Consider the following 25343-nt stretch of genomic DNA (forward strand, 5'->3'; position numbering starts at 1 on the left):
CCACGAAGCTAAATTAGGCCATCACTCACTGAGGCCATAATACAGAAGGCTTCTTTCAAAGTACAAGAATGGCAAAGAGAATGCACATTTAAAATCAGGGAGCAAATTCTTACCTCAAGCAAAACACACATTAAACTGATTCAAACTTTTAACAAGTCATGGAGAAAATAAGACATCGAGGACCACTTTAGTGCCATGTCAAAAGAGTTTTATGTAACTTTCCATTTCCAGCATATTAATTTTAACTATATACACTCTTATCATTTTCTTCCTGATAAGTAGAGAAACACATACATGACACTAATCCAAAATATTAGGTTCCTTAAGTCTTAGTGATTAAAAATAATTGTTTCTCCACACATCCTATGGGAACATATGTTAGTACTTGTACTTTTTAATGAAGTATCATACCAAGCCTAAGCAAAGTACAGGAAATAATGTTCAATTAATTAAATGCATTCATCTCTGTGAAGAAATGAAATATTAACTTGTTTCATTAACTGTGATGCTCATTATCCAGATTTTAAATACATATCTCTTTAGAATGTTTAACTTAAAAACAAGGGGCATATAGCTAACTTCTAGGACCCAGCAATAAACAAGGGAAAATCTGACCCTACACACATATCTTAAAGTACATTTGTATTTTCTTAATTTTTTTCACACTCCATTAGACTGAATTTCAAACATGTAACTCTTGATGTTTAACTTGACACTTGGAGAAAAAAAAGTTCAGGGCTGGAGAGAAGGCTTGGTGTAGTGGGTGGTTGTCTGTGCCATGCCCTGAAGCACCGGCCCTAGTGAGGCAGCAGGTAGGTCCTAGGTACCTGCCCTTGGGCGTGGCCCAGACAGGGACCCTTAAAACCAGGGATGCACAGACACACGCTCTCTTCTCTTCGCTACCTTGTGGTCTTGGATGCTGGTGCAGATCAGGGCACCTTTCTGAGATCCCTATTTCCTGTATTGTGAATTTGCTGTATCGTGAGTTAACCCCCCAATAAATTCCTATAATCATTAAGCTATTTCCGTGGATTGGAAGCGATTTAATCACATAAGGTTGGTGGTAAAGAGCACTTGTTGCACTTGCAGAGGTTTGAATCCCAGCACCCACTTGACAGTCCAAAACCGTCTATAATTCCAGTACCAGGGATCTAACCTCTGTGGGCACCAGGCATAGACATGGTCCACATACATACTTGTAGGCAAAACGCTTGTATACATAAAATAATAAAACAAATCTAAAAAATTTTAACACAGAAAACATGTATATTGTATAAAACTACTCTGTTTGCAGGGCTAAAGAAATGGCTCAGAGGTTAAGAGCACTGGTTGCCCTTCCACATTCCAGAGGTCCTGAGTTCCATCCCTAGCAACCACAGGGTGGCTCACAATCATCTATAATGAGATCTTGTGTCTCTTCTGGCCTGCAGGCATACATGCAGACAGAACACTGTATACATAATAAATAAGTAAACCTTAAAAAAAAACTATTCTGCCATAAACAGATTGGTTTGGGGATCCCTCTGAACGAGTGGAACAAACTGCTGTGTAAAGTAGCAGGCCAACACAGGCGTCAATGAGAAGCATATACCCATACCTCCCCAATATTGATGGAGTCGCAAAGGAGTCTAGGACAAACTACATAGCACAACTGAAGGACATTATGTCCAACTTCATACCATACAATGAAAATGAGAAACTCAATGTAAGCTAACCTTTACTGTCAATTAAATGCACCATTACGGAGCAATGCATTATATTTCAATACATTGTTGTGAAAGACCAACCAGGCTAAATTTGGTGAAAGCTAATAGTGGATAACATAGCAACAGAGTTGGATGTCCTAGATGTTTGATGGGGAGATCAGGAAAACAATGTCAAAAGATCCCAGCTAAAGCCTTAGTCACCTCAGATAATAAAAACTGTACACACAATGTAGAAGTGACATCAGACAGAGCACATTGCCCAGAAAAAAGGGTTAAATGAAGTGTTTCATCCAATTCACTAAATTAGTTTTTTAAAGATGGGGAGTGAATCAGAAGTATGTAATACAAATATTATCTAAAATATCCCATTTCAGCAAAAATTATGACATTCAGCAAAACATAAAAGTGTGGCATATAAGTGAAAAGAGCACAGAAATAGCCTTTGAGGAAGAGTCCAGATGTTGAGCTTATCAAAGCCTTCACATTAGCTATTATCTTCAAAGAGCTAAAAGAAACCTCATCAAGTAAAGCCATAAAGAGGCAAAAAGCCACTTGTATTATTACTATTCAAGTTGCAGTGACCAAGTGCCAAAAAGAAGCAACTTAAGGTGGGGAGGATTTCTTTGGGCTCAAAGTTCCCAGAAGACAGTCCATCGTGACCCAAGGACAGGCTGAGTTGATGACAGCTTGTCGCAGACACCACCAACATCTTGGCAGCAGAGTAAGCCGAGAAAACTTGGGCTAGGAGCAGGCAAAGTTGCACCACTCACAGCCTGACCTAAAAACCCAGCTTCTACCAACCATGCCTTCTGCTCCAAAGGTTCCAAAACTGCCTCAAACAGGCTTGCCAGCTAGGGGGTCAAGAATTCAAATAACTGAGCCCATGGAGAACATTATAATTCAAACCATGACTGCATTTTTAATGGGAAATCTGGAACTAGAATGTATGGTTGTAAACTGAAATGAAAAATCCACATCAAAGTGTCAATAGTTAATTTGTACTGCCAAAGAGTCTACAATCAATAGAGATCATGCAATCTGAAGACAAGTAAAAAGAATTCTAAAAAATGAATATAGCTTCAGAGAAATGTAAGACACCAAACACACATAATGAGAATACCAAATGAAAAGGAAGGAGAGAAAAGTGCAGAAAAATGCTGGAAATGGCAAAAGCTAAAAAACTCCAGAAGTTGAAATAAACTATTAGTCTACATATACAAGGAATTCCAAGAGGACTAAATATGGGATTAAATTCAAAAGACAGACCTCAAGAAAACCTTGACGACAGAAAAAGTGACTCAACATATAAGGGAATTCAGTAAGATTATAATTTGATTTCTTATGAAGAATAACCGAGAGCTGGGATATATCTCAGTTGATAGATTACTAGAACGCAAAAGCACAAAGTTCTAGGTTTGATCTCCAGTCACTTAAACTTGGCATGCTGGCACACCCCTGTAATGAAAGCATGTAGGATCAGAAATTCAAAGTAATCCTTGAGAGTGAATTCAGGGATAGCCTTGCCTGCGTAAGACCCTTTCTCATATAACAAAAACAAAATAAAAGTTTAATGGAAACCAGAAAACATACACACACCATATTCTAGTGGCTAGAAGAAAGGCAATTAGCGTTTCAGACCCAGCAAAACTGTCCTTTAAAATGAAAATAAGGGCATTCCCAGATAAACAAAAATTGAAAGAACATGGGGCTAGTTGAATAGCATTATCTAAAACACTAAGAGAGAATTAAGGATTGAAGCAATTGGTACCTATTATTCATTCACATCTACATGATGTGATAAAACAGTGCCTCCACCACCCTGACCGCAGATATCCTCCTTTAGTTTTCTGTTTTTATGACGAAACAGTAGAACCAAAAGCAACTTGGAGAGTACAGAGTTTATTTGGCTCATATCTTCAGGTCACCACCATCATTGAGGGAAATCAAAGCAGGAACTCAATCAGGAACTAGCAAAAATGGAGAAATATTGTTCATCTCTGAATTCACCATCTGCTTTGATCAGCTAGCCCAGGAACTGCCTACCTAGGTATGGTACTGTCCACAGTGGGCTGGGCCATCCACATCTATTAACAGTCAAGACAATACCTCACAGATGTGGCCACAAGCCAGCCTGATTGAGGCACTTCATCTCAGAAGAAGAGAGACTTCTCAGATATCTCTAGCTTGTGTCAATTTAACATAAAAACTAACCAGAACAATAGATAACTAGATGAATGAATCAATAGCTAAACTGAAGCCAAGTCTCAATAAGGACAGAGTCAATGTGGTAACAGCATGAAATTTGTTATCGTCATGAGGCCATAAACCCTACCTGTTCAGCTATTAATTTCAGCCATTTTATATAGGTTATAAGATTTCAGAATAATTTTTATAATTTCTAATTATTTGCTGTAATTATTAATTTGTTAACATATATATAACATATTTTAAAATTGATTTCTGTTACTTCAGTGCCTCAGTACTCAAAGAGTCTACATGCCTATTTCTGTTTCCTGGTTGTTATATTTTGTTTTTTTCATTTTTTTCTTTTTTGATTGTGATGATTGAATGCCAGACCATATATGACAAATCATATAAATAATGCAAGGCTCAAAGTGATATCTTTCTCCCCAAAATACTTGCTTTTTGGGGGAGAGACCACTACCAAAGGAACAGACAGCATCAAAGCAGATTAAAGGCTATGCTACAATGTGACGGTCCTTGTGTTTAGTATATTTTCAGCTCATCAAGGCTCCAAGAGGTTAGCATAGGGTAAAAGTCTGAACCGTTTCCCAGGATTCTTCATCTTCAGTCAGCCCAGAAGTCTACCCTGTGTTTTTTTCCAGTTTGTGAATCAGCACACATTACAGAGAAAATGTGCTGAAGAAAAAAATGTCAAAACCATCACTGAACTCGGAATTTCAACAAAATACCTGAAGCCTCTTTTCCTTGATTTGTTAATAAATCTCTAATTCTTTCAAAGTTTTAAAAATGGATGCCTGTAGTGATTAATGTTAACTATCAACTTGACAGCATTTAGAATCACAGCAGGAAATACTTATGGATATAACTATGAGGCTATTTCCAAAAAGGTTTAACTGAGGGAAGGAAGACCTACCCTGAATATGGGTGATACCATCCCATTGCCGGGGTCCCTGAGTGAACAGGAGAAAGCTGCCTCAGGTTCCTGCTACCACGCCTTCCCTGCCATAGCAGACTGTGTCCCTTTAAACTGTAATCCAAAAGAGCCTTCCCCACTTAAGGTGCTTTCAGTCAGGTAAATGTTTTCATTGTAACTAGAAACCTAACGAACACAAAGCTCTTCTGCAAAGAAGCACCATTAAAGGCAGTTAACTAGCTCTTTAACACAGACCTGACAAAAGTTTGCCTGACTCTAATCTCATATTACTAGCAGTCCCCTTAAAAAGGAGACCGTCCATTTGCTATGAACCCAGTCTTGACCTAAGTGAAATACAGCAAATTAAATTCATCAGTGGATTTGAGGAGGAAAATCACTAACACTGACTTTTGTTCAATTACTCATGTTACTTACCAGCACCCAAAACACTGTCTTCAGAATATACAGGAATGATTTAACTTTATATTTTAGAGATAATTTTACTATTTGCAAACTTTAAAGAGTCTAAAAGGGCTACCCATGCTTATGTGAGGTGGAGTGCAATCTTGTCTCGTTTTATGCTCTTGTAGAAAGCTCCCTGAAACAAACATATACAAAACAATTTAATTTGCCACTTAGAATGATATGCTATCAAATTAAAATTTCTATAAAGATAAGGTAACAATAAAGACTGCAGGAGTAATATACAAACAGCTAAATTTGCATGTTATAAAGCCTGTGTATGTCTCCTAATAGCATCTGCGGTAGTGAAGAACTTATATACTGCCACAACAGCATCTTATTGGCTTCTGACTACCCATCTTTCCAAGCCAAGTTATTATGTCCAAAGCTGTATTTTATCTTTTCAATTGCTTTAGACATTAAACCAACCTATAGCTAATAGGAAGCTATCGATACTTCACAATTAGTGGATCACACCTACTATCCTGTTTCCCCCAGGTATCACTCACACACAAATGCACAACACACATGACATGCAGACACAAGTCTTATCCTTAACGTGTGTCTGTTTTGTTTCAAAAATGAGGACTTACCACAATTTCAGAAAAGAAAACTGAAAAATATTCTCATTCCTGAATTATTTCTTTATTAAATATCTTCAAAGGATAACATGTAAATATTAGTGATGCCTTAAAGAAAACAATTAAGGCATTCAGCCCACCCCTACTTTCTAGCCTACAGAGTTCCTCATGCCCCTGAAAGAGGACAGAAAACAGAAAGGCTGTCTTATTTTCCAAATTCTTAAACTCCTAGGTTTTTGTACTGGAGGAAGGCTGAGGGAATTAAACTAAACCCTCCAGAACTACAAGTTCTGCTTGGGTTTGGTGTTTTCACTTGTACAGTATCTCTGCCAAGAGACACCTTTTGTAAACACTTAGGAACACAGAGCATTGACGGACTTAACAATTTCCACAAGGTTAGAGGTACACTAAGTTCTACCAAGTTCAATAAATTTGGCCTCTGTGTTTTCTTGAAAATAGATCTTGAGTATTAAAAATTAGGAATAGTGCCTTATTTTACAACATACATTTGGATTAGGAAAAGGTTATTAAGATTTTAGACAGGGAATTACATGCAAAGTAATAAAGGTCTTCAGACCTCTGTCTCCAAGAATCCCATTACTAAGCATGGCACTTCACAACTAAGTCCTCAGATCTGTACAGGAAACGGAAGGCTCAAAAGACCTTCTGCTAAGAACCAGACTTCTCTGTTTCTAGTGGGCAAAATATGGTTTTAGGTTTGGGTTTGTTCACTACCTTCTCTTTTTTAAAAGTGCATTCTCAAACTACAGTCTCAGTGATTTCCTTATGAATAATCATGTCAGCTGTCACTCCATTATTACTCTCAACATTAAATCTAAGTTATGTTCAGCAGCTTGGTGTAATTTGGGTGGGTTTTTTTAGGTTTTTTTTTTCTTTCAAGTTCTTAACTGAATTTAAAAGTCAAATTTTTTCATGAAGAGTTAAGTTAATGGAAGATGGAGGCAGAGATTAAATCAGGGGGAATCACTGATCAAGGGTGCTTGGAATTCTTATGAATACAAATAACCCATCAAGGTTAATGAGGTTCAACCTGAGTTTAGAAGAAGGGGAAAATGCTCTTATTTTCTGTGCATTTACAGACTGACATTCTCAGGGAGAATTTGAAGCACGGATTATACAAACTCAAACACATTTGGGGTTTCCAAGAGATACTTCCACTGTTATCTCCCAGTAGAAAACAACTGCTTCAAATACATATTCTCAATAACAAAAGCTGATACAATGGTAGGACAAAGCAAAGATTGACAGCTCTTATAGAAACCAACATGCTTTCAAGAAGTGGCTCTGAATACGTGCTGCATAAGCATGACATGAGAACCCAAGTTCAGATCCCCAGCACCCACATAAAAAGCTGGAGACAAGATCACTGGTGTTGCTGGCCTCTAGTCCAGCTCCAGGTTCAGTGACCCTTTCTCAAGGGAATAAAGTGAAAAGTGATAGAACAGGACATTTGATGGCCTCTGCTAGCCTAGGCATACATACCTACATATACACATATACATATCACACACACACACACACACACACACACACACACACACACACACACACCACTGTAGGTGGATTTTTCTGTTCCAACTGCCAGCTGCCAAATAACCACATGGAGACTTATTAATTACAAAAGATCAGCCAATAGCTTAGGCTTGTTACTAACTAGCTCTTACAATATAAAGTAATCCATTTTTATAAACCTACTTTTTGTCTCATGGCTTTATTATCTTTACTCTGCACTGCCATGCTGCTTCCTCTACATCTGGCTGTTGACTTCCCTTTTCTTCTTCCCAGAGCTCGCTCTGTCCCCAGAAGTCTCACCTAACCTCTTTCCCTGCCTAGCTATTGGCCATTCAGCTCTTTATTAAACCAATCAGAAGGTGCTTTGGCAAAGACATATCTTCACAGTGTACAAAAAGATAATTCCACAACACACGGAAGGAAGGAAGGAAGGAAGGAAGGAAGGAAGGAAGGAAGGAAAGAAGAAAGGAAGGAAAGAAGGAAGGAAAAAAGAAAGAGGCTGAACAACAAACATTAGCTTTCAAAATTACTAAAAGATTTTCCCATAATTACCTTCACCAACAAATGGTAACTGAGCATATAATTCAGGTTAATACATTGTGTAGTAGTACAGTAGGGCACAGACAGTAAATCTGATTTTAACCCACACCCACATAGGAGCTCCTACTACAATACAAGTTTGCATTTTAACATCAACACATACTGGTAGGTTGCCCACAGCAAAATCTGTGCACAGTAAAATATCAAAACAAAAGGAAACAAAATAATGAACATCAGAGTGAAAATACAGTGAGCCAATCTTAGAAAGACAAGCAACATCAGAGGGAAAAAAAAAAAAAACACTATGGGAGAAAAGACAGGAAATCAGAAGGATTCCTGTAACAGCATATGAAAGAGCTAGAAACCTCACTGTAGCCACAAACACATGGCCTTTTAGACATCATTGCCTCTCATTCTGCCTTCAACAGGCAAGTTTTTGGTTTCAAATTCCAAAACCTAGATACAGACAATTAGAGATGCATGATAGTCCCTTAAAATGTCCACAGGCTCCCATGGCGTAAGTAGATGAACCAGCACTCTCCTGCCTTGCTCTTTGCTGAGCTGCACTGCTGAGGGGAGCCAGTCACCTGGATCACGTTAACAGCAGGACACAGAACACACATCTCCAGATAAGAGGACAGTATTCTGACATGATGTCTTCCCAAGATAAAAGCAATAGCGTCAACTCTGTCTTGGTGACGTGGCTGCTGGCTTAATCTTGTAGCTCCACTTTATTGTGACCTACTTTGAAATTTTAAAGGAATATATCCAGATAAAAGTATGCCAATGTAAAGACAGTAATAAAAAATATTAGCGATGTGGACAAAAGACAGCTGGAGAGATTGTCCCTTACGTCTGCGACAAAAGACAGCTGGAGAGAGTGTCCCTTATGTCTGCTACACTCCGAAAAGGCTTCGGGGAGGGAAGACTTTACAATTTCCTCAAAAAGAGAGAGAAGCGGTGAAAAACTGAAACAAAGGCAAAACAGAGGATGGAAATTTGGGAACTTTAAGGAAAACAATGTTATTGTCAAGATTTTATATGAGATTCTATAGAACTATAGGAAAGTTGTGGTTAAAAAGAAATAGCATTAATGATTAAAAAATTCTAAGCCAGGTGGTGGTAGCACTAGCCAGGCATTCGTGATGCACACCTTAATCTTAGCAACTGGGAGGCAGATGCAAGTAGATCTCTGAGTTCAAGGCCAGCCTGGTCTATAAAGCAAGTTCCACAACAGCCAGAGCAACACAGAAAAACCTGTCTCAAGAAAACCAAAACAACAACAACAAAATTCTAAGGACTACTATCACATACATGTTCTTGGGCTGGCCAATAATCTTTTCGTACATCTATTTTGGGTTAACATATTTGATCTTTAAAAAATAAAGAAGTGCTGGCTCAGAGGGGAAATTCCTACTGTGCAAGTATCAGGACCTGAGTTCAATCTCAAAAGCCAAGCAGAAGACAAGCACTATAACATGTTTGTAACCCTGACATTGGGGGGTACGGGGGGAGCAGGTGGATCCCTAAAGATCACTGGCCAGGTTAGCTAAATCAGAGAGTTTCAAGTACAGTGAGCAACTCTGGCTCACACATACAGTGGAGGGCCAGCAAGGTGACTCTGTGGCTTTGTAAAGGGCCTTGCCACCAAGCCTAACAACTTGGGTTCATCCCTGGGACCACATGGTAGAAACAAATGACACTTGCAAGTTGTCCTCTGACCTCTACACACTTGGTGGTATGTGTACATGTGGACACACACACAAGAAATAAGCAAATAATTTTGGTTTTTTAATATGTTTCTAACTGAATTATATCACTTTCCCTCCTCCCTCTACTTCTTCCAGCTACTCCTAGCTACCTTCCCTCAAATCTGTCCTGTCCCCCCACTCTAAAGTTGGTAGCCTATTTTCTTTTATTGTTTTACATACACACACACACACACACACACACACACACACACACACACACACACACAACTTGCCAAGTCCAATTTTTAGTTGTGTGTATGTGGTTTCACAGATAACCAGCTGCTATGAAGAAGACTCATCCAGAAGAGAGGCTAATTCTCCTTCTCCCAGAAGTCAACAAGTGACTACATCTACTGTCTACAGGTGGGACCACAAAGATACATCTATATTACAGTCCCTGCTTCTATGGCACAAGGAACATCCCAGAAGAGAGGGGAGAAATATTTTAAGAGTCAGAATATCAAGAAATCTGCTGTGAAACAGTCTCCCCCTGAAATGGATGAATAAACAAGACTAGATGAATAGCAAGATCGTCAGACATGATAATGTGTGAGGGAGGAATTTTAAAACTATAGACACAGTTTTTAAAAGTACAAAAAATAAGATGGAGAAGCTGTCAGAGGGAAAAAACACCCAAGGTTGACTTCTGGCATGAACACACACACACACACACACACACACACACACACACACACACACACACACCACCACCACCAAAAATACATTCGCAAACATATAAATAGGTACATACACCAAACACGGGTACACACACAGAACACACAAGCAACCAAAGGAGATTAATTTCTATTCAGTTATAAAGTACATAAGGCAACAATAGCCCAACATCCCAAATTAGCTAACATTTTTTGAAAATGTCCAAACACTAAATGGAATTTGACTATATTTCAGAGGTAGTCTCAACTGTCAGCAGCTACACCTCTGTAACCTATCACCTCTATTTCTCACAGAGCCAAGACTAGACATCACTTTGAGAACAGAACCACAAGGTATGACAAACATGGTGTAATCAGAAGTACTGCTAAATCCAAGACAACTGAGAGAAACTTGATTCATTTTATTGTTAAAGGTTAAGAAACTCTTATAATCCCAGTACTTAGAGTGCTGAGGCAGGAGTTCGAAGCCAGCCTGGGCTATGCAGCGAATCTAAGGCCACTCTGGGCTACAAAGACAGACCATGTCTCAAAAGGAGGGGGTGGGGTGGAGGAGCAGAGAAGCAGGGAGCTGTAAGTAAAACTATTTTTCCTGGAGATGAATGCTACCTCTTTGCAATGTCTTCTTAAAGGTAAGTGGGGGGGGGGGGGGCGGCACAACACACAACATAACAATGTTTCAAGAGTGCCTGAAATGCAACTGACAACGAGCGATACTGGATATGTGAACGTAAGCCTCTCTCCAATGCTTTCCAAACCAAACCCTGCACAACCAGTCCTAACCTATATGAAAATTACTCCCATGGATGATGACTAAGCTAGAAACAGAGAATCAGGCTCCTTGAGACCATTGCTACGCTACTGTAAACCATTTTTTAATGCCCATGGACTTCAGAACTTCCTCCACCACCACCCAATTTTCAACAAAAATAAAAACAAAGAAACTAGGGAGAAAGGGAAGAAGGGAACAAAGAACAAGCTCTGGTTAAAACTACAGCAGTTTTTTGTTAATTTTTTTTTTTTAACCTTTGAAATTTGCTGTTTTGCTTTGGCGTTACTTAACTTCTGTTAAACAATCGATTTTGCCATTTTCATCAGCAAGACCAGGGGCCACACTGACACCCGTGAAGCAAATTTCACAAGTCAATTGTTGCACTAGAGCTATTTCTGGGATTTATTAAACATCTAGGAAGCTGAGGAAAGAGCATGCCAGTATTTCTTTATCTTTACTGTCTCTATGATCTAAATCTTGAATGAAATCTAAAAGGTATTTTTAGTGCATGCTGACAGATAAAAGAGAAACTCGGGCTGAAGACGCGTTCAGTACTTCCTTTGGGTTATACAAAGTCAGGAGCTGTGAGCATCAATTTTCTACCTATCATTAGAATTATGGAAACTCTTCAAATGTGGCAACTTATTAGAAGACAACTGCACTAATAAACAGATGCAGGGGAAGAGCTGATACATATCTATTTCCAAATGTGCCAACTAGGTTTGATCTAATTTGCATAATTAGAATTAGAATTAAGTTATTTCCTTTCATGAGGTCCTTTTCTTTGATTTTTAATATATTCTGATAATTACCTCATCTAAGTTAGATAAAAGACACACAGGAAATGGCAGCTGCCTGCTTTTGCTTCATTCACGGGTTACCACATATTCATAAGCACCCCACAACTCCAGTTCCTGGAGGCATCACAGCGCTACCCTCAGGCGAACAGCTACAGATATGGGAACCTGAAGCGTTCCAAAGAAGAGACATCACAGGGTTCTTTTCACTCTGCCATCGGGCACGTTCATCCCCAAAATAAACCACTGCTATCTCAGAGAAGAAAACCCTTCCTGCATGCAGGACCAAAAGTTAACTTCAAGGTTAAGAAGAGAAAAGGCTTTCACTATGAAATAATGAAGAAAACTAAAAAAGACTTCATTTCGGAATCCCAAAAGAAAATCTAAACTCTAAGGAGGTGCTGTATAGGAGTCAAGTAGTTGTTAGCTTCATTTTATATCATTTACCTCCAAAAGTAGCTCTCAAAATTATACAACTTTGGATTAAATTTCTTTAAGCAATTCCAGTAAATAAAACTGTCCTCCAAATGTAGATTAAAGACGGACGTCACCTCTACTTGGGCCGCCAAACTGGCTTTCTCCTTGTCCTTCCGTTCCATGCACCGCTTCACCTCCTCTAACTCGGAAGCCATGGCGTTGAAGTTCAGGTGCACCCGCAGTTCCGCCATCTGCCTCTCCAGACTCTGTTTCTCCCGCTCTACCCCTTAAGAGGCAAATGTAAAGCTCTTTGGTTACTCTTTATTCACAGGAGAGTGTACTGTCCAACAGTTACTATTAAGCCTTTGAGTCTTAATGTGCTAGCTAACATAATCCACTCAACAGGCACTGCAGATTTCTCCAATCTGCCATCTCAGGTCTCATGGTTCCCACACATGCAGGGCACCCTGCTAATGAGCTAAATTCAAAGTACTGTATCAGTCTAAATCAAGTACAGCATCAAGTCTGAAATACTTCTCAAAACTACACAGGCAACTAGCTATGCCATCCTATTTTATGACACAGTGATATTTTCGGTGTTTCCTAATTTCTAATACAATTTATTTCAGGAAACTCCTATACCTTTTATTCACTACATTCCCTGTGTGGCTACATTATTTGCAAACTTTAAAGCAAAAACACTGAACTCAACCAGGCTGCTATATGCTGATGCTACTGTGACTTACACAGTGAAATGTTGTTCTTACACATAAACAACAAATGATTCTCCTCAACCTCTGTAAGACTGACTGCTGGTTCACTAATTCTCCTACTCCTGAAGGCTTTACCTTAAATTATAACACTGAACAATATACATTAATTATTTAATTCAACTCTAAATGCTTGGTCAATGAGACATAGGACATTTTATCATATTCTTCACATATGAAGATGGACAACATAAAAATCCACTGACAATGAGCTTGCATTATAAGAATGGAAAAACACACAAAATGCTTCCTTTACTCTAAAATATTAGCAATTAGAATATATGTTAACAATTCAACACTGTTTTCCCAATAATTTTCTTTCTAGAAAAGGAGTGAAATAAATATGACCAAATCAAATCTGTATATAATTTACGAATTACATTCCAACTTGAGAAACAGTAAAGGTCTCAAAACCACACACTGAAAGGGAAGGCATACAGGTTCTTCAATAGCATAACAACAGCCTGACAGATGACAATTTAAAAAAACACAGTGAGAATGGGGAACTAAACTATACTTACACAATAGATACAGATTTCACTAAACTAAGAGAGATGGCATTGGAGTGTTACCCTGGATAACGAAACAGCATAAAGTCCAGGTTACAACAGGATTTAATATTCAGGTAGCTTCATACTGAATAATTAACAAATACAAGGACAGGAAGAGACAGAGGCAGCAGGGAGCTCACATATGGGCAGGGACTGGGACCTTCAATTTTCCCCAAAACTAAGGGATAGCAAGATTTAATCTTGCGGGTGATATAACAAGTATTTGAATGAGCCAGGTAGTCATACACATCAGTTAATTCCAGTTCTCAAGAGGCTAAGCCAGTAGGATCACAAGTTCAAGACTAGCCTGCCCTCCATAGACACGTGTTTTCATAAATTTTATAAATATACTATAAATAAGCATATGTAGGATTCTATACATATGTATAACAAGCCTTGGTAATATGACTATATAATATTTTTCATGATACATATATCATTAGTGTGGCTACCTACAAGAACATATACTAGTAGGAAGTATACAATACTAGAACATATTGTATAAAATACATAGGCATAAATGTATATATAAATAAAACTTCATAAAATATGTATATATTTGGAACAGATACACACCAAATGTTGTATAACATTTTTAAACACATAAAATACCAATGTGGATAAACATATATATATATATATATATATATATATATATATATATATACAAGTTTCATATACAATATTTCACAAAATTCAAATATTTAAAACATTAACAATAAAATAGAAGAAAAATTATGCACTCCTCACAAATCCAGAGGATTGTTACCTACACTCTGTCAGGGATGATGCTCGTATCATTATGGGACAGTAATTAGAAACTCAAGTTTGTGGAAGCAGATTGACATCTACCTATGGTTTGAATGGCCCATCAAAAACTCATGCTGAAGCCTGCTACTGCAATGCTGTTAAGATGAAGAACCTTCAAGACCTGCCTACCTCCTAAGAGCTCCACTCTTCTGGATGGGTTAATGCCCTGCTAGGGAGTGTTAGTCATCGGGAGTATGACTTGTTTTTTTTTTCTTTTTTTTTTTTTTTTTTTTGGTTTTTCGAGACAGGGTTTCTCTGTGTAGCTTTGCGCCGTTTCTCTGTGTAGCTTTGCGCCTTTTCCTGGAACTCACTTGGTAGCCCAGGCTGGCCTCGAACTCACAGAGATCCGCCTGGCTCTGCCTCCCGAGTGCTGGGATTAAAGGCGTGCACCACCACCGCCCGGCATGACTTTTGTTATAAATGGTTTTGCTAGTTGCCTCTCCCAAATGAACATTGTCACGTTGACTTTATGTTCATTCTCATTCATCAGCTCTCTCTTCTCTCTCCCCTTCTTCCCAGCACACATTGGACATGCTGTCTGGCCTTTGCCTCTCCATCTAGGCAGTCTTTTCTCATCATGTAATGCCATCCACTGTGTTTTTATACAGTGAGGCTGTCACCACACGCAGCCTTTGCATCTGAACTTCCCAGCTGCCAAATCTGTGAGAAATGCATGTATTTTCTTTAATCACTGAAATGAACCATACTTTTCTCCCTAGAATAGTCCCATGAGTAAGGGAGATAATGTACAGGGAGTACGCAATACCTCTTATCTGGTAAGAATCCTTCACTACAAAGTGAAGATATGAAAACAAACAGCTGTCTTAGAAGGGTGCCCTGAGTAGCAGTATAGGAGAGAGGCTTAGGGGAGCCAGAGCCCAGCAAGGCAAGTTAAAATGGAAGGACAAGTAAGCTGACACATGTCAAAGCTGGGGTGATGGAATAAGGAAAAAAGAGGTGACAGATCTGAGAGCTACCAGAAGCCATGAGTGACAAGTGCCTGTAATCCCAAGAGCCAGCGAATACAGCAGGTGATCCCCACTGCAAGGCTGGCCTGACCTAGCGAGGAAGATCTTGTCTCACAACACAGAAGAAAAGAAGAGAGATGCAGACAGATACATAACAGGAGGTAGGGACCAATTAATGAGTGAAGAAAAAATAATTCCATATGTTCCTTTGTGTTTTAGGCTGAAGTATCTAGATTGGGGAATGAAACCATTAATCAGGATAGGAAGGAGAAAAGGGGTCTAATTTTACTTTTTACTTAGAAAATATTTCATTTCAGCAAGAACTTATTTATACTGTACAATACCATGTACAAATGAAGAAAAATTTAATGTTTCCAGATCATTATGGCTGTCAGTTTCTTTACAAAGCCAACTCAACAATGTAAAATGGGAAACTTTCTTCCAAAGCTAACAACACAGTTTCCACAATTCAAACATTTTAGGTACATGAATACATGAAGACCAGTAATATATGCTATGTGTCAAAGAGCAACAACAGTTTTTCCAATTTTTTTTCAGCTGTTGATACAAAATTATTGAGAATTCCAGAAAAAAGAAAAAAAAGGAAGAAGGGTAAAATGTAAAAGCCCAGGAAATAGCAAATTTCTCTTACTCTAGTGGTTACCTGGCACCAGTTTGTTTTATTAGCTTTTCAATCATCACCTAGAGACAAAGCATTCTATAGTGGCATCATTAAAACCAGATAAGGCACGGTCAATACTATGTCACAAGGCAGGAACAAGACACTTCACATCCACAGAGGTATGGAAAGCGCTGTCATACACCTACATAATCCTGGAGGACAGAATTCCAAAGGCATTAGAAAAACATGCTTTGAAGAGAGGATGGATCGGTTGTAAATCTGCTGACCGCACAGACTGTGGATGAGCACATGTAAAAACAACCAGTAACTCCATCTGCTCGGCTGAAGTCCAGAGATTGAGTAGACTAAGCAGACTCAGGGGTGGTGCTAGCAGGTGAGAGCTAAAGCACAGGATTAAATAGCTTCTCTGGAGAAATACTAAATATGAAAAGCCATCAAAAGGACACTAAGCAAAACCAACCTCTGAACACGGGACATGAACAAAGGAACAGATAAGGCAGAAGAAGAACTAGGAAGGCTCGGGGCATGACTGTTCGTGGAAGAGAACCAAAAAAGGGGAAATGAGCTAAGTAATGAAGATGCCTCTGCTCTAGACTATGATCAGTACTGAAGCACGCTGAGACTGGATTCCACTCTCCCATCTCCAGATAACAGGCTCTGAATAGTAATGGTTCACATATTACAAATTAGGGGGAAAAAGAAAAGATAAAATAAAGGCACGTTTACAACTTAATTACAAAAGCACCCAGGCAAGGAGAAGAGAGAAACTGAAAACTTCACCACAACCTGGGGATGTTCTTTCGTAGACAATGCCCATGAGACAAGCAGGTTTGACAAGAGAAATAGGTTGAGAAATCAAGCAAAAGAGACATCCAAATCAGACTCTAGAATATGGCCAACTTGTTTGAAAACCTCATGGATGATTAAGAAATTTAGAAAGATTAATTAGGCATGACAGGAGTGCACCTCTGGGGATGAGAAGCCACACATCCAGCATCCAGAACTGTACCTCTTCTAAACCTCCAGTCATCTCGTTGATCATCCTGGGAGCTTGACTGTTGCTTGGCTACTTGGTGTTGTAAACCCTTCCGGTCACCTTCAGCTTTCGTAAGTTGAGTACGCAGTTCTTCCACCTAAAAACATGAAGTCAAAAATCAAACTGTTACCAAGTTCAAAAGCAAAAAGCAAATAGACTTACAGATTATTACAAACTGTTTCCTGGGGAAAATGTCTGCTTCTAATGGGCTATTGTGGTCCATATAAAGACAGCTTAATCCCCAGGCTGTCCCACACACAGCAGAAAAGGCTTCTATTCCATGCTGTCCATCTACCATTCCTTTCACGAGAGGTGTCTTTTCCTTCCCTGTGTCCATAGTGACAAACAACTTTAACACCTCTTACTTTTTCCTTTGTAGTTCTAGGAATTTAACCCAAAACCTTTTTTTTTTAATCATAATGTCTCTATTTCCAAATTATTATAATCATCTAGTTGTATCCACTGTCTGAGATAATTATTAAGTAGCTCCCAGAATCAATATTGTTATATATCTTGCAGTAAGACCCATGGAAGCCTCACAGAGAAAATCTGAGTTATGCAAATAGGAAGGTTACCATAGGATATTTGCCCAAGCTGCTCACAAAATGAATGAGTACCTTACTTTCTTTTACATCCTTGGACTTTACCACTCTCTAACCTAAAGCAAGGATAATATGTCTTCCTTAAGACCCAGCTATACCACTCTTGGGCATATATCCAAAGGATGCTTAATCATACCACAAGGACACTTGCTCAACTATGTTCATAGCAGCATTATTTGTAATAGCCAGAACCTGGAAACACCCTAAATGCCCCTCAACTGAGGAATGGATAAAGAAAATGTGGTACATTTACACAATGGAGTATTAGTCATCTGTTAAAAACAAGGACATCAGGAAATTTGCAGGCAAATGGATAAAACTAGAAAAAAATCACCCTGAGTGAGGTAACCCAGACCCAGAAAGACAAACATGGTGTGTACTCACTCATAAGTGGATAGGAAATGAAAAGTAAAGGATAGCCATGCTACATCCCACAGACCCAGAGAGGCTAGGAAACAAGGAGGACCCAGGGGAAATATGCATGGACCTCCCAGGGAAGGGGAAATAGAAGAGATCTCCTGGTTGGACTGGGGGCAGGTGGGCACGGGAACTTGAGGGATAGGTTTGGGAGGTGGGGAGAGTGCTAAGAATGATGATTGGAAAGGGGGCTTCATGGAGTTGGGTAGAAGCCCAGTGCAAGGGAAACCTCCACGAGTTCCAGAACCTTTTAAAGGCAGGCAAGTGTGCTACCACTGAGCAACATCCTAATCACGGTGCTATGAATAAGAATGCCCCCCACAGGATCATATATTTGAATGCTTAGGCATTAGGAGTGGCATTAGGAGTTATGGCCTTGTTGGAGTAGATGTGGCCCTGTTAGAAGAAATGTGTCACTAGGGGTGGGCTTTGGGGTTTAAAATGCTTAAGGCAGGCCCAGTGTCTCTCTCTTTGTGCTGCCTTCTGACCTGGATGTAGAACTCTCAGCAATTTCTCCAGCACCATGTCTGCCTGCATGTTGCAATGCTTCCCTTTATGACAGTGGACTAAACCTCTGAAAATCGAAACAAGTCCCAATTAAATGCTTCCCTTTATAAGAATTGCCATGGTCATGGTATCTCTCCACAGCAACAGAACAGTGACTAACACACTAACTACATTTTAATTTTTCAAACTGTTTTTCTTACATATCCCAGGTTAGCTTCTTGCAACAATCCTCCTGCCTCAGATTCCTGAGTTCTAAGATTATAAGCATGTGCTATCATGTCTGGTTCAAATACATCTGTATTTGACCTCATTACTGCTCATCACCTCTAATTTATTTTCTTAATCTTTACCTGTTTTCTATCATGAAAACATGCTATGCTGGTAATTAAACTCAAATGAAGGGATCATGACTTAGCATATTATATCCAAATAGACCTCAGAAAATCAGCAGACCCCTGACATGTCAGCTTCTGAAGTTAGGAAATGCCTTATTCATCTTGATATGTATACAAAGAGACTGGCCAATTTTCTACCACATAACAAATACATCCCCAAAAAACAAAATCAAGTAAGCAAAGGAAAAACAAACATGGCCAAAATCATAATGACAACCTGCAAAGAAATCTCTTGCATCAAAAACTGAAAAAAGATTACAAATAGGCACTTAATATAAGAAATCAGCATAGAATTAAATACCAACATCCAGAAAACAAATTCTGAACTCTGCCAACAGTAGTTCCTCATGACCACTGACTACAAACAAGTCAATTAACATTTTAAAAGCTCTGCAAAGCTGGTGCCATGATGCATTTTCGGTGCCACTGTGAGGATGCGCAGAGACTTCTGAATGCCTATGACACTCGACACCCTGGCCTAAAGAGCATAACATGTAGTTGAAAATTGAAACCACATCAAAAAACAGAAAGAGGCATGATCTGATTTAGTAAACATAAGGAGAATAGCAGTTAGAAACACATCTACCCTTATCCAGTATATGTAAGATGACCATTTAAAGTTACTCAACTTTAGGTAGCAGAAGCCCCCAACTCCTATTAAGGCTAATGAGCCACAAAGCATTATACCTAAAAACTAAGGCTCATCTTCAGTTAAAAGGAGCCAGCAGCATCTTGACCATAAGAGCAAAGGCAGTGATGTATTCAAAGTAACTTAAACATTCAAAGGTCTGTTCAACATATTTTCTCCATCCTCTTTCTTCTCCAATGCCTCCTTGAATAAAATTAAGCTCCTGGGAAATTTTATCTTACACATCCAGAGTACTTGCACACTGTTCTGCTGAGAGAGATAAGTAGGAAGTCAGAGCAGCAGTCAGCAAAATACATTGTCACAGTAGAAACCAGGGCTGGCTTTTCTGCGAGCTCTCTGAATCATCTATCTGCATTCTGGGCTAACATACATGCCCTAGGGAAAAAAATTCTAGATCTAGATTTTTTTTCTTCTCACAAAGACATCTGAGAGAGGAGACTCCATCCAGATTTAATAAAACAGCAGACTGTCTTAGTCTGATAGACTCACCTGATGCAAAAGTGTTTCTCTGCTGCCTTCAGATTGATTCAGCAGCCTGCGAGAAAGCTCCAATTCCTGTTCCAGCTAAGTTCCAACAAGATAAAAACGTGTAAAATGAGGCATAAAGTAACTGTGCCCAATGAACAAAATATGCCCAATGGGCCTCAACTTAAGAAGAAAACAGCAAAATAGTTTCCAGGAGATGCTCACAATGAGTGGGGAAGGGTGGGCATTTCACCATAAATACACATTTAACTTCCATTAAAATTATGTTAATTAGCTAACATAAAGGGAGTTGCATAAAGCCTCTGACCCAACCCCCTACTCTCACCACGGTCCTCAATTCATCTCTAAAATAGTCATTTTTAATAGTCTCTTCAAATCCCCATCCAGTTCTTAATAATAAGGGGTGTGGAGGCAAGAGTAAAGTCCACAGGGAATGTCAGGAGTTCTTTCAGGAGGTAAGGATAGAAAAGGGTTACTGGGCTAACAGCAGGAACTTTCCTTCCAAGTTCCTTATCTTGGGCTTATCTTACAACCACTTGTTTGAAAACTGAGAGTTTGTTTGGCCTCTGAATCACCTTTTAGAGCTAAAGTGCTGGGCTCTGTGTATTCACAGATGTGCTATCTATGAAAGGGCCTTACCAACTAATGAGAATGGAGGGTGTGGTGGTTTGAGTAAGAATGACCCCTGTAGCCTCACATATTTGAATGCATAGTCACCAGGGAGTGGAACTGTTTTGAAGGGTTAGAAAGACTAGGAGGTGTGGTCCTGTTGGAGTAGATGTAGCCTTACTGGCCGAAATGTGTTACTGGGGATGGTCTTTGAGGTTTCAAAACCCATGCCAAGCCCAGTGTCATTCTCTCTGCCTACAGATCAGGATGTAGAACTCTCAGCTACTGCTGCACACCTACCTGTATGCTGCCATGCTCCCTGCCATGATGATAATGGACTCTCTGAAACTGTAAGCAAACCCCTAATAAAATTATTTCTTTCATAAGAGTTGTTTTGTTCATAGTGTCTCTTCACAGTCACAGATGGTGACTAAAACAGAGGGTATTTTCAAAACTGAGCTGCAAAACTACACCTATCTATTATAAAGAAAATGAATACAAACAAAATGTCTGGCCTTCACACAGTAGGTCTTTCCTGACTAACCCTTCAACAGTCAAGTGTTTTCAGTGTTCTCCAGCAAGGAAATAGAAACCTTACTCTCAGAAAGCAGAGAGATCCAAGATGACATGGCAGCAAATGAACTGTGTGTGCTTTCAAGAGTGAAGGTAGAGCTGTAATCCACCTCTCCTCACAGCATGCTCTACAAGGTGATCTCAGGGACACTTTTCACAGTGTTCAACAAGTATCAGTGACCCCCAACCACCAAACTGACCCAAGGCTAACTTTCAAGGTCTTACATGACTCTTCTCAGTTTCAGCTTGATGTAGCTTGTTTTTCATTACGTCCTCATTCTCATCTGCTTTCGCTTCTTGTTTCTTCAGGGCCTACAGTGGAAGCAAATGAGAACAGTATATTACCCCAGAATATGCACGAAGCTCAAAGCTACCACCAGGATGCATTGATGAAGGGCCCAGGAAAATACTGAGTTGCACAAAATCTGCAAATAAATTCCAGCTTGTTCATTAGAAGCCCTAGCAACACTTCAGTGAGGGTCAAATGCAAACAACTTCTTGGTCTTTCTCATCATTTCCACAAGTTTCATCTTTTTCTCCATCTTTGAGAATCTTACTACATAGTCAGAGAGGGTGAACTATTAACAATTGTCTTGGAAACAAAGTTTACTGCACATCAAAGTAATCATCCTGAATGTCGTCTTAGTGATCTGTTGTTGTGAAGAGACACCATGACCAAGGCAACTCTAATAAAAGAAAGCATTTAATTGGAACTAGCTTTCAAAGTTTCAAAGGCTTAGTCCATTATCACAATGGCAGGGAGTGTGGTGGTACAGATGGCACTGGAGATGTAGCTGAGAGATACATCCTGAAACACAGGCCGAATGAAAGGGACAATGGGCCTGGACTGGGCTTTTGAAAGCCCAAAGCACACCCCGAGTGACACACTTCCTCTAAAAAGGCCACACCTCCTAACCTTCTTCTAATCCCTTCATAGAGTTCCACTCTCCACCCTCTCCCCGGCGACTAAGCATTCAAATAAATGAGCCTATTGGGACCATTCTTATTCAACGGCCACAGCAGGTTACATAACCTGCTGGATTTACATAACACCATAAACTAGTCACTGTTTTTTCTGGTTCTAAAGCACACCATCCATTACATAAAAACACTCCCCTTACATCACCATTATGCAGATGACATAATTATACAAAACAGGCCAGACCATCCAAACTCTACTCTACCTGGAGAAACATTCCCATTCTTACCTACTTTTCCCTCTTTAATGATAAAAGAAGTTAAAGAAAATTCTTTCAATAGCTAACCACAAAAATGTTTGCCTGGGTTTGTTTCTATGTCAAAAAAAAAAAAAATTAAACAAGGGGGAAGAAATTAAAAGAGATTTTATAATATCTAAGTGGCATTCTGTTCAAATAAGGAAAAAAAGTTGACCATTTTAGCATTTATATTTGGCAAGATATATGTAAAAATCATACAAATTGAGGAAATGGAAACTACCTATAAAGTCTTCTCCAACAAACAACAGGAAATACGTAAATGTGATAAAAATCAACTTTGATGTAAATATACAATCATAATCCATTTCATCAACCTACATATTCAAATACATCTTAGATCTACTTCCCGTATATCTAGCATTGTTCTGGAAGCCACTAGTATACACAGGTGTAAGATACACACAGCCCCACAACTCAGGAAATGAGCTCCCTTCACCATGGCTTCTCCTCACACTAATTAGTAAAATACCATCTAGGCAAAAAGGCAGAGAAGCTTTATCAAAGTAAGTAGTAGTTTGCTGTAACAATAAACACTTCTATGGTGATCAATGCGTCTAGGAAATCTTACATATGTTCAACATGTCACATACATTTCAAGACTATATTTAATCTTCATGATAATAATGTGTGTTAGTAAGCTCATTTTAGCATGAGAACATTGGGACATAGAGAACTAAATAATTGCCCAAGAACACTCTCTAGTGAGTGACAGAGAAAATGAGACTCAGACAGCCTGTCATTTAACCACTGAATGGCACTGCCTTCTCTTCTCCCTCATGAAACAGTGTCTGTCTGACAGGCCTGTGCTGCAGACTAGCTGATACTCATGAAGTATATAAACTAATGCTCGGCATGTAACAAATATGCAATTAAAGCCAAAAATTATTATGACTGAATTATTGAGAATGATAAAGTATTAAAATCATAATGCTTTTCAGGTAGCTATCAAGTTACTTGCTCTTTATTATAGAGCAAATAGAATTTACAACAATATTTATTTGTGTATATACAATGTATTCAATTTTGGATGGTGGAATGCGTTTATAAATTTTTCATGAACAAAATCTTAAAAATCTGAAAATTAATATTGGCACCCTCATCTTTTCCATGACTCCTTGGTCTCTCCCCCAATATCAATCTCTCTCTCTCTTTCTGTGTGTGTGAGAGAGAGACAAAGACAGAGAGATTTAAAAACGTGAAGGAAAGTGATATAAAGTTGTAACATTTTTAAATACTTTTTATTTAAAAGTAAAACAATAATTTCATATCTATATACAATGTAGTTTTATTATATCCCTCCCCTTTGATTACATTCCTTAGCTTCCCATATGCTTTTTCAACATGGCTTCTAAAAAAATTCTAAACCTTCTTATTCCACAATACCTTCATTCTAATTTGGGCTTATCTTGTCTTTTTGTTAATAGTTCTTCACTGGATTAAACACCTCAATTGTTTTTTAACTGGATGTCTGCACAAAGGGGATGGTTAGGATTAAGAAAAGACTTCTTCAGGCAATTAACAAGTTTCATCCAACTATAAACAGCCTCCACTTCTGGATTCAAACCCCTGAGTAGAACTACTCCAAATGAGCTTGCAGTGAAGGCTGGTCCAGGTCAGGCAAGATCATCTGAAGTCACAACATGAAAAAGACAAAGAGAATAAACAACTCCAAACAGACTGTCCCAGGCACAGGAATCATCCCCTTCCAAAGCTGAGTTCTGAGTCAAACTACAAAGATGCTGTAACTCTAAGCAGTGGTGTAGGATGAAGTGACCTTCAGTGCTGCTCGGCCCCCTGGCTTACAGATGGAAGCAGGAGTCATCATCAGCTGCTGAGCTTCACAAACTTAACCTAACCTCATGCTTCAACTCTGAGTTTAATTTACGTAAAAACATAAACTCCCAAAGTTCCCCAGTGAAGAAATTTTCCAGTTTACCATCTGGAATTTATCCATTTCTTCCCTTTCCCAGGATTTCCAAAAATTGAATTTGAAAAATTGTAACATTTAAGACTAGAAAAACAAGAAAGATATGTTAACTGTTAAAATTTTCCAAATGTTTGCTTACTTTAGTGTTTGATCAAGCACGCTAAAAATACATATATATATATACACACACACACATACGAACTTATTCAGATGTATTTAAAATAATCATTCAAGACTTCATTTATTTCAAAACAATTCTCATTTACCAAGAGGCTTATATTTCCAAAGAGTAATAGAAAGACTGTCATTTTATTAAAGTGAACTCTTCAGAAGACCAAGACCTTGTCTGTCAGTTACACTGCATTTTTAAGACAGTATCTGGCATATATTAGGTAGTAAAGCATGCTGTTGGCTGCATAAATAAATACTCCTTTATAATCTCTGATAGACTTGACCAGGTAGGCCCTTTACATACCAGAAGCCTTCCCAAATTTCTCCCCCTCTGATTTATTTTTAATTATGTGTATCTGTTTATATCTATGTACAGGTATGTGCAGGCACCAGCAGAGACCAGAAGAGGACATCAGACCTCAGAGTAGAGGAGGCATATAGGCACTTGTGCTCATAGACAGAGGAACCAGGAATGTTAAACACGCAGGGTTGTCTGTCCAAAGAGAAAGGTGTAGAACCAGTTTCCTGTGCAGAAGGAGAGGAATTTGTAGCTGTATGGCTAAGCCACACTGGCTCCCCCAGACCCTTGTATTAAGCCTGTTTATCACAGTCCATCTATGGTGCTATCCTCCCCCAGACCTTA

At 38.9% G+C, this 25343-nt stretch overlaps 1 protein-coding gene across 10 annotated transcripts in view; it reads right to left on the minus strand.

Annotated features, from left to right (window-relative positions):
• Window positions 1-25343, minus strand: part of Cep128 (centrosomal protein 128) — a 366411-nt gene that overhangs the window by 259390 nt on the left and 81678 nt on the right. For all 10 annotated transcript variants that reach the window (XR_008218335.1, XM_052738688.1, XM_052738684.1 and 7 more), the window contains 4 exons: window positions 21590-21676; window positions 20186-20260; window positions 17100-17223; window positions 12483-12634 (listed from right to left, as the gene is read on the minus strand). Coding sequence is in view for 9 of the 10 variants with exons in the window: in XM_052738688.1 (XP_052594648.1) it covers window positions 12483-12634; window positions 17100-17223; window positions 20186-20260; window positions 21590-21676 (438 nt within the window). In the remaining variant the exon portion in view is untranslated. The remainder of the gene's footprint in view (window positions 1-12482; window positions 12635-17099; window positions 17224-20185; window positions 20261-21589; window positions 21677-25343) is intronic.

Source organism: Peromyscus californicus, unplaced genomic scaffold, assembly GCF_007827085.1.
Source record: "Peromyscus californicus insignis strain IS unplaced genomic scaffold, ASM782708v3 Scaffold_15__1_contigs__length_86483966, whole genome shotgun sequence".
In the NCBI taxonomy this organism is placed as follows: Eukaryota; Metazoa; Chordata; class Mammalia; order Rodentia; family Cricetidae; genus Peromyscus; species Peromyscus californicus.